At 44.8% G+C, this 10,418-nt stretch overlaps 1 protein-coding gene across 2 annotated transcripts; it reads right to left on the reverse strand.

Moving 5' to 3' along the window:
- Window positions 1–223: 223 nt before the first annotated feature.
- Window positions 224–8,050, reverse strand: LOC123401560 (receptor-like serine/threonine-protein kinase ALE2). 2 transcript variants are annotated; one of them, XM_045095387.1, is made up of 8 exons: window positions 7,572–8,050; window positions 5,613–5,726; window positions 5,446–5,523; window positions 4,875–5,246; window positions 4,534–4,791; window positions 2,767–3,153; window positions 1,675–1,915; window positions 224–1,377 (listed from the first exon to the last, which is right to left on the reverse strand). In XM_045095387.1, exons 1-8 carry the CDS (start codon window positions 7,642–7,644, stop codon window positions 687–689), a joined length of 2,214 nt encoding a protein of 737 aa, XP_044951322.1. In that variant the 5' UTR covers window positions 7,645–8,050; the 3' UTR covers window positions 224–686. The 2 variants fall into 2 exon arrangements, with proteins under 2 accessions (XP_044951322.1, XP_044951321.1); XM_045095386.1 differs by having other exon boundaries at window positions 4,875–5,249; window positions 7,572–8,049.
- Between the last annotated feature and the right edge of the window lie 2,368 nt (window positions 8,051–10,418).

The following is a 10,418-nucleotide window of genomic DNA, read 5'->3' on the forward strand; positions in this document are numbered from 1 at the left end:
CTAAAGAAAAATGCAGAACAAATACAGCATGCCAACGTCCCCAAAGTTCGCTCTCAACGATGCAGAACATACGAGCCGTTCCATGTGAAATTTCTACGGTATTTATCCTTCCAACTTATGAAACAGACGTTGCATATCTTGGCAGCATAAACTCGAACACAAACACAAAACCATAAGCCACCCACCGCGCACACACCCTGCAGCTACAGAACGACAGCAAGAGTGAAGTCAACTGAACTGGAAACTATATATTTTTTCACCTCACCAATGAGAGTAAAATCACTTCAACTGTTAACAGTCCAGTACATCGGCAAGGCACGCACGATACAACAACATGAATGATATCGCCCAGATTTCTGGCAATAATTCCCCTACCAAGATCACACAAACCTGATACATGAAGAACGAACCACGATTTCCAAAAATTAGACAGCACCTGCCAGCCACGTCGCCAGCCCCATCGTCGTTTCTTCTAGGGAAGCAGGGCAGCTCAAGGCAGATTACAAACATCATCAGACTACCAGAGACAGAGAGAGAGTCACTGGCTGGGACTCTGTCGGAAAACTGTACACTGACCAGAGGCAAGAATCAACGGGAGGCGAATCGGCGAATGGCATTCCCCCCAGCCTCTGTCTCAAGTCTAAAAAAACCGAAGCTAACAGTTGGTCTAACGCTAGTTTATCAAATCAATGGAGAGGCGGCCGCCCATGCTCGCTGAAGCTGCCTCTTGACCAGTGAGACGGGGAGAGCTTCCTGATTTGCAGAGGGGCTGATCTACTCTGGGGTGCTCGTTTTTGTACACGGGCGCCTGTCAACGCTACCGAGTAAGGGTCACCTTCGCGCTCCTGCCTCGCTTCTATTCGGCCAGAGCTGTACTCCATGTTTATGAACGGTGAGGGATTCCGGTAGTCTAGGCACCCGGAAGCCCCGCTGTTCCACCAGCTACCGCTACCACTGTCAAAGACAAAGCCGCCCTGGAGGTCGTCGTCCGGGTCACATGATGATTCCCTGTGGCTGTAGGAATCGCCGACGGCCTCCTCCGCGTCATTGTAAATCAGCTTCAGTGCCTGGACTACTTCACCCATGAATGGCCTCTGTGATGGATCACTGTGAACGCACACCGAAGCGATGGATGCCACTTTGGCTACGTTGTCGAAATTGTAGTTGCCATTCATAGAAGGGTCGATCAACCTCTCCAAACCCTCCTTATTGCCTAGAAGAGGACGAGCCCAAGTAACAAGGTTCTCAGGATCCATGTTGTCGGACATGCCTACGGGCTTCCTTCCTGATAAAAGCTCCAGCAACACAACCCCATAACTGTAGACATCGCTCTTGACAAGAAGATGCCCTGTCATGGCATACTCTGGAGCAACATACCTGCATGATCAATAGAGAAATTTTACCTTTTGAAAGCCAAGGATAATTAGAATATAATTAAGACAAGCTACTCTTGAGCAAATTTATGTACCGAAATTCATATAGCTTTAGAGAAGTGTAATTCGTGAACAATCCTACCAAACATTATTTATGGAAGGCAGTATTAATCACAAAGAGACAAATCATTCGATCACAGCGTCACAAAATACCCAAATAAAGTGCTATATAATCATTTGTTTTTATTAATAATGTGTATTGACGATATTATAGGGGCTGGACACAAGCGAAGTTTCTTACCCGAAAGTCCCCATTACCCTCGTGGAAATGGGATTGATTCCATTGGTTGCTTCCCTTGCTAAACCAAAATCAGTAACCTTTGGAGTGAAATCTTCCTCCAGCAATATATTGCTACCTTTGAAGTCCCGGTGTATAACATGAGGGTTTGAATCTTCATGTAGGTACGCCAAGCCTCTAGCAGCACCCAAAGCAATTTTCATCCTGACATCCCAGTTCAGCATGCCCTTATCCTTATCAGCACCTAGGCATACAAAAGATCAGATTAACACAAAGAGTCAGCTAAGTCCACACACTCCTAATCCTGGCTTACATGTGACAGCGATAATTATGAAGCCAATTTTGTTTTCTAAGGCAGTGCACTGCTTTCTTTGAGGCATATCACTGGAGAAGTTCAGGTGCTAGATTAGTAACGCTGGTTGATCTTGTTTCATCCATGTAATTCTCTTCAGCCATATCACTAGTGAGATGCCTTTTGGTATTCCATGGAGCCCGGATTTTCATAAAGCAAAAATGGTATATTTCAAAGTTTTAATAAAATGAAAATTTTCTACGAGTACATATGGATGTTCTCTGTGTACCTGTAAAATTTCATTAAATAACCCGATATATTGTACACTGCCCAAAAAAGACAAAAATCCGGATTAAAAACTAAAAAATACAAGCCCATTTTGTTCATGTATTTGTCTTTTTTGTATACATCACAAACAAATATGTATATTGATAAAAAATAGTAGAGATACACTCCACATCTATATATACACTGACAAAAAAACAAACAGATTTTTTTGGGCTATAAAAGTTATAATATTTTTTAACTTCTCTTCATCGTCCTCCCTGGAACCCGTCCTCCAAAGCGATTTTCTGAACTTTGAAGTACTATAACTAGAATAGCAGCTGGTCCTACCAATCTATGCTTAGGGAAAAGAAAATTTGGACCAGCCTCGTCTAGTCATTCTATTACAAGAAACTTGAACACTTGGTTAAATATTTCCATTTTGGCTGCTATGCCTTAATATGTACGAATTTCATGTCATTACTTCAATAGTTAAGACTTGCCAAACATAGCATGTGTTACTAATATTTAGAACATACCATGGAGATGGGATTCCACACTTCCATTTCGTATAAGCTCGTAAACAAGACACCTTTTTGCACGTTCGGTGCAAATGCCAATCAATTTGACAAGATTACGATGGTGCAATCGACTGAGCATTTCCACCTCCGCAATGAACTCGCGGTCACCACTCCTGTCCTCTCTTGTCAGCATTTTAACAGCAATCTCGTTTCCATCATCCATGGTCCCATGATAAACACGTCCAAACCCACCTTGACCCAAAACTCTTCTTGAACTAAAACCATCAGTGGCCTTTTCAAGCTGTGCAAGCGAAAATGTCTTTACCGATGCTGCACATGTGGCCACTGTTGAGAGCATTGACGCTGATACAGAGCTCACCATGCTAGTTGACTGAGATCTGCCACCTGTGTACCACAAATTAAGTTGTTAGCATAACTGCCATTACTAGCAATTTTTTGTTGTTATATAAACGGGGGGTTATGGTTTTCAAAAGTTCATGTCGCATGCATACAAAGTGACATTCTTCTTTCGCAATAGGGGGTAACTAACAAATATTAAAATGGTTATTTCCAGGCAGCATTACATAAGCACATAGTATATGAGAACTCTAGACAAATTTTTTTTTTTACTAATTTTGGATTTAGGCAAATTTATAGACAGAACTGCCCAATTGTTCTGCCTCACTGATAAGTGCAACTCTGATTACCAATATCTATGTGGTAATAGAAAGGGGAAATATTATCCACCGGCAGTGGCGTAGCTGGGGGGGGGGGGGTCCATGGACCACCCTGAAATTTATCTACAGCCTATATATTATAGCAAAAAATGAGTAAAATTTAATGTGGGTAATTAAATACAAATGGAAGTTTTACTATTGGACCACCCTGGATTATTGAGCTGGCTACGCTACTGTCCACCGGTACATAATATAAAGATCTCTATTGCCCACATGAAGATGATCTTAACGTGGTTAAAGGGAGAAGTTCCCTCCCTTAAGGCCTAGTTCGGTTAATCCTTTCCTGCGGGGATTGGAGGGGATTTGCAGGGATTTTGGCTTGTAGGGGATTTAATCCCCCTCAATCCCCTTCAAATCCACCTCAACTGAACAAGCCCTAAATGTACGTTGTCATGTAGAAACGAGGAACCCTGCAGAGGTTGTGCCTCGAACGCGGGTGGGGTGAGCTCACGGGTGTATGTGCCTAACCAACCGGACACTACTTGGTTCTCAAGATGATCGTAACAGATTCTTGTATAAAGCCATCAAATGTCCGTGTGTTGCTACAGTGGTAAAAAAACTTATACTGTATATTTAGGGATGCCTTTAATTTTACCATCTTGTGCCATATCAAGTCATTCATATCCGCCCCTAACAAGTTGTGCCAAATCCAACATGTAATGTAACCCAAAGGTGAACAGACCGTCACCACAATTGGCGGCATATTTATGGGAGTATAGATACTTTACATAGTATCATGTTTTTTATGCTTTTAAGTTTTAACTAGCCTATTTTTGTAAGAAAAATGATCAAGGTTGTATCCAGAAGACCATCTAAAACAAAAGAATCAGGAACAATGCTTTCTTCACTCTTTGGTAACGGGTGTACGTAGGTAAATTTGATCTATCAGGGAAATAATTGAAATATCATTTGTGCACAGCCAGCAAGAACCATCTATTAAAGGATTCTAACATTGCCCATCAGGTTTTAAAATATTTGTACAATGGTAAAAGTAGTAATAACAGTAATAAATGGCATACTTAACGACAACAAAAGCTGTCGATTTTACCATGTCTTCTTTTAACTGACGGGGTGATCACAGGGTTCCCAGCCTCATGAAAACGCTTAAGTTTCTTCCATTTGACTATTAAGATAATGAGCCCAATGCATGCCACAATTAGTACCAGAGAGGACCCTGCAACTACCACGATGATCCAGCTATCTAATTTCTTATTTTGATGGTGCACATCTGCGGTTATAGGATATTCTCCATTTCCTGGAGGACCTGACGTAAGAGATGACATAGCTGGTGGTGCAGGTCCCAGCCCTGCAGTGATAACATTGCACATATAAATCATAAATTCAAGTAACTCACCTAAGAAGCAAATACTCCACATAAATGTTTCTTACCTGGATAGGTAATGTTTATAACCTCGTAAGCTCCAAAAACAGATGAATTAATCTGAACCTTTTTATTCCAGAACCTATCCGATATTAGGGATGCAGTATAGCTATCAAAATGCTCTCTTAGTGGCACCAAATAAAAGGTGACTCTTGTCTTCTGGTCATCTTCGATACTTGGAATAGCAGCCATAATCTTCACTTGGCTCTGTTTAAGAAATGTGCCAGCTGCAACTTCAACTTCCAATTCTGCCGTGTGCATGAATAGTAAATATGGAGCTACAGCAATGTCAACAATAACACTAAGGGGCAGCACACAGCCACAGGGGGAACCAATCGGTGTTGAACTCATGGGCTCGGGGCAAACAGTGCTAGAGCAACCTGCTGAAGGTACAAAAGAAAACTATTCAACACAAAAATTTACAACAAAGCAAACAAGCTTATACTTAGATCAACAATTAGTCTGCATGTCAACAGAAGCAGTACTAAGAAGAATAGTCCACAGAGGGATGGATAATATCGGGGATTAGGTGAAGTAACTCAAGGATGCAGTATGAAATTGTAAACATAAATGGCAAACCTTCAGGTGGGAGAGATAGGGATGGCGGAGGGGCATGGTGTGGTCGTCTGTGGTGTTTGTGTGAATGGACAGCGATACCTGTAAGAATAGCAGATATTAAATAACAAATAGTTTATTGAAAACTTTAAGCATGAACTTTTAGCACCGACGTTGTCACGGTTACATACCAGGAGATCTTGGAGACAGTACCCCAGGAGAAAATGCCGGGGAAATTCGAGGTCCAAACACTCTTGTTTCAGGGGGATTTGACGGATGTGGCGCTGGGCTAGGCTGTATGTTTGCTGGAGAACGGAAGGTATTAAGTTCACATTTGACAGAAACGAATTGCAAAATCTGATAAGAGAAAAACCTCTACCTACCATATGGCTAGCATCGTGTTCAGATTAACATATACAGTTTCAAATGGTTACTTCAAGAAAGCTCAGGCGCACTGTACAATCATACATTTCCATTTGCGGCCTATATAGCCAATGCCCGTTGGCAGTTTCTGTTTCTAAAATAAGAGTGTATGAACTGGAAAGATAATAAACCATTTTCTAGAAGTTTTGTTCTGCGTCTGTAAATGTTTGAATTCTGCATATATTCTCAATTTATCATACTTGTGTTTCAAAATTTTACATCACAGTGACACTTTTTATTCCTCGTACATGGAAACAAAACATGAAATGTTTTCTCAGCGCATGCTGCCGTGCCATGCATTTTTTGGAGTTTGGTGAAAGTTAGCATTTCACTCAAGTTCTAGCGGTTGGTTAGGAGGCACTGGCGTGGGTGAGTTGTGTGTGTATGGTGGTGTCGCTGGTGTGTGTTCACGTGTGCGTCATCCTTGTAATCGCCAAAAAAATGGCCTCATGGTCAAGCTAAGAGCACGAGAGACACCAAGTGCATTAACTACTCCAGAAAGTAACGGCGTTAGTAATGAACTCTGAGAATGGCTGCCAAATTTGTACCCGAACGTGTCCGATACGTTTTGGCAGATATCAGAACGTATCCAACTATTCAGGCGTATCTAACCCCTGATACGCTAGTTTCCTGCCGTATCCATGCAACTTAGCTGCCAATCAAGAGGGGCCATCATACTACACTCAGGTTTTGTCGATAGTGTCACCGGGGTGGAAGAATACAACTATAAAAGGTGGTACCACAGATTTAGTTAAGAGAAGACCGTCAAGCATTACTTGCAAGCAAAGCAAGTGTTGGCTGAGTGTTGAGAGACGATACTACAGGTCGGATTTGAACTACTTATAGGCGCGCCTTTCTACCTTAAGGTTTTGTGCCATGGTCTCTTGGCTGGTTGTGTCACACAGATGGGCACGCCCCTGTTTTACGCTCACTACAAACAAACGCAAATTAGACTCTAACATGCATTTCCAATGTTAATGGAGCACTCCAACAGCAGTGGGAGCACAAACTGTCCACCAGTCCCATCCCATCCATGCCTCCTTGGCACAAGGAACAAGCAGTGGCAGCCATTGTCACCTGTTACTTTCAGGCATGAGAAAACAATGGCAGGCTAAAACCACCTTCCCTCTCACAGAAAAATAATGGCAGGCTAAAACACACAGCTCCAGACTCATGTACCCAGCTCGCCCACACCTTGCTGGATCCTTCCCCGGGTAGTCAAAACCATCGACCATGGCAGAATCTAGAAATAACACTGTCCAGAATACCCTCTGTCCTCTGATAGACAGCAGAATTCCCCTAATAATAGACGGCGCTCGCACACGGACCGACAGAACCCCCACCCGAACCCCAATTCCCAGCTTCCCCCAATCGCCCAGAGCACGCGACAGCAACGTCGCATCTTGCTGCTGCTTCTGCTGCTGCTATGTCCGTCGTCCACTCCACAGGCTAGTGACGAGGAGCTGGAATTCGCACCGAAAATGCCGCCCCCACGGGCGCAAGCAGCCCCACGCCCTCCCTCCCTCCCTCCCTCCAAACCCCACCCCACCCAACCCAACCCGGAGAGCGGCCGCCGAGCACAGCGCGCCACCAACCCCGCCCCAACTCCCCCAACTAAACCCAGCCCTGCCAACGGGGGCAGAGACCGTAACCAAGCGAGCAGCGCGAGGGGCAGCCGAGCAAGCAGAGCAAGGAAGCAAGCAAGCGGGTAGACAAGAGGAGCATACCGAGGAGCGCGGAGGCGGCGGGGAGGAGCAGGAGCGTCCGCAGCAGGAGGAAGAGGAGCCCTCCGCGTCCCATCGCTGGCGTCCGGGGGGGGGGGGGGGGGGGCGCGCGCTACGCCGCCATTGCCGTCGCCCGCGCGGCGGATCTGGGCGGCTCCGGGATCGGGCTGCGTCGTCGGCGTCGGCGTCGGCGGCAGGGAGGGTTTGCGTCGGCGAGGCCCGCGGCGAGGGGCGATGCGAGGGGCGATGGAGGGTGGGGGCGGGCGAGGGACGCAATAAATTGGGGCCGCTGGGGTGGGCTGGCTTCGCTATGCTGGTTAACCTCGGAAGGAAAAAGGAAAGGGAAGGGAAGGTGTTAATTCCGGAGTGGAGTTAATGCGCTCCGCTGCCGCTCGCTCGCTCGCCCTGCTAATCCTAATCGCGGGGTTAGTGGATTATGAGATGATGGATTACGAATCCGGCGAGCCGCGCTTTACCGCTGCCCGCTGGGGGAGAAAGAGGGAGGGAGGGAGGAAGAGAGCCGCCGCGGTGGGGCCCCCGTGTCAGCGGCAGCGGCAGACTGTACTGCGGTCGTTTGCTGGAAGCCCGAGCCGGCCGGTGTCAACGCCGGTCAGACGGTCGTCGCCCGCGCGCGCTTGGACGGACACGACACGACGGCAATTTTTATCCGGGCCCTGTGGCTTGTGTGGTGCCAATCTTCGTTTGTTTTTTTACATGTCTTTGGGGAGGTGTTTGACTGGCCCTTGGCCATATCACAGTTACCTCTTCATTGTTTTCCATATGTCCAACCACTAGTAGTAGTTTATGGAGTGGTGATATTGTTTTGTCAACATGGTTATCTCTTCATTGTTTTTTATATAGCTAACCACCGGTTTATCCAGTGGTGATAAAGCCAGGTTTTGCTTTTGTATATCAAATTTATGGGTGGGCGGGCAATTGGGGGTGGAAATCGGTACCGACGTGTTTTGTTGCTTGCCTTGAAGGCGGGCGGGTGGAGGAGGGAGCAAGGTTGCGGTTATGGATTAAAGACTTGGAGCAAGTCCGATTGATGTCGGATAGATTTATCGAACGTGCAAATATGTTTCAGTAACGACCTTTTAAGGTGGTATTGATGGGTTTATCACTTCTTTGCAGTCTACTTACATGACTGTACGACGATACGGGTTGCATTGTCATCACGCGTCATTAATCTTGTATCTACAAAGAGCATCGTTCCAGTTTGTTTGTTTTTTTGGCAGGGGTCGTTGGGGCGATACCGTTGTTCAGGGAGGTGGTTCCACTAAAGGGAATATCCCCCCCAATATGCGGAACCATATGGGTAACGCCAATTCGGCCGAGCTACTCGAATCCTCGCTTGCGTATCTGCGCAAATGACGGCACATGACATCTCGCATTGGCATTCGGTCACCGCCGTGGAGGAAAAAACCATGCCTTTCTCCCCTCAGCCTCCCACACATCCATTCGCGCTCAAAAGTCGTGTTCGTCGCTTACCTTGAGGAAGACGGGTGAGCAGGTGGGGCAGGGGCGAAGTTGCAATTGCGGGTTGACGACTTGGAGCATGACTAGTTAATATAGGATATGTAAAACATGTGATGTGGTTTTGTAAGGGCCGACGATGAGGTTTTGCAACGGTTGACGTGGCATGATCGCACGTGTGAAAAGTTGACAAAATAACATTATACTAAAGCATTAAGTTTGCTTCGTTTTAACGGTCAGACTAATGTGCTTAGGTATTACAACATTTTGAAAGCGATGTTTTGTAAGATAATAGGAAATCCACATCATTATGAAAATATATCTTATTCGGACCTGAATTGGGATGCATTTATTATTTTCTTTTGAGCCTCTCGCATCCGTACTTCAGTCGAAGTAACTTGTTTCCATTTATACTCATACCGATATACTTCGTACACTATTTCTAATGATATCTTGTAGCTACTTTTGCGTGTGGTGCATATGAATAAGAACTTGCTCAAGTATTCTATGACACGGTCATAATTATATTCGATGGGCAATCTTGTAACTTATTTTTTAGAGGCTTTATAACTTTTTGTTGTTTTACATGATTTTTCCATGGAGGTGTTATTATTTCAGTCGTCAAATGCATCTTCGTTGTATCCAAAGATAAATTGAATCCATACAACACTCAGGCGTTAAGTTTGGAAGGTTTGTGAAACAAAAAAGGCACATGCTTCATGGATTTTACTTTGGTTAGGTGGGGGTGCCGAGGGGTAAATTGGGTTGAAAACGTTTAGAAAATGGACTACGCTATACAAGGGAGTGGACACTCAACGGGGGAAATTGATACCAATATACTCACCCTTTTCTTTTGAACTGGATGTGTTGTTTGCCTCAACATTCGTTTTATGTTGTTTCTTGTGGGCGAACACGAAAGCCTATTTCGACGAGAAGAGAAGGAGAGAGAGTAGACACACTTAGAAGATGCAGTTATAGATTAACGACTTGAAACAAGTATGGTCAACAGTGCGGCCTTCCTTGTATGGTAATATGGGTTGCATTACTATCATGCTTAATTAATATTGTCCCTAGCTGAGTATCGTTGTACTATCTTTGATTCTCGATATCTATAATTTAATGGTGTCCATATTATTGCATTATTTCACATGATCACAATTGTATTTAGATGATTTAAGGTCATAAATTTTATTAATTGCTTCTCTCACGCATGGAGATTCGGTTTTTAGAGATTGTGACATCTCCCAAGCAATATTCTATAAGATACCCACAATCCGCCTTGATACAAAAAAATAGGTAAACGCTTCCATCCGGTGCGCCTCGCTGGCAATGCTTGCAACATTTTTCCGTTAAATTTGCTGCAACCGTGTGTTT

The sequence above is a fragment of the Hordeum vulgare genome, chromosome 6H (assembly GCF_904849725.1).
Source record: "Hordeum vulgare subsp. vulgare chromosome 6H, MorexV3_pseudomolecules_assembly, whole genome shotgun sequence".
Lineage (NCBI taxonomy): Eukaryota > Viridiplantae > Streptophyta > Magnoliopsida > Poales > Poaceae > Hordeum > Hordeum vulgare.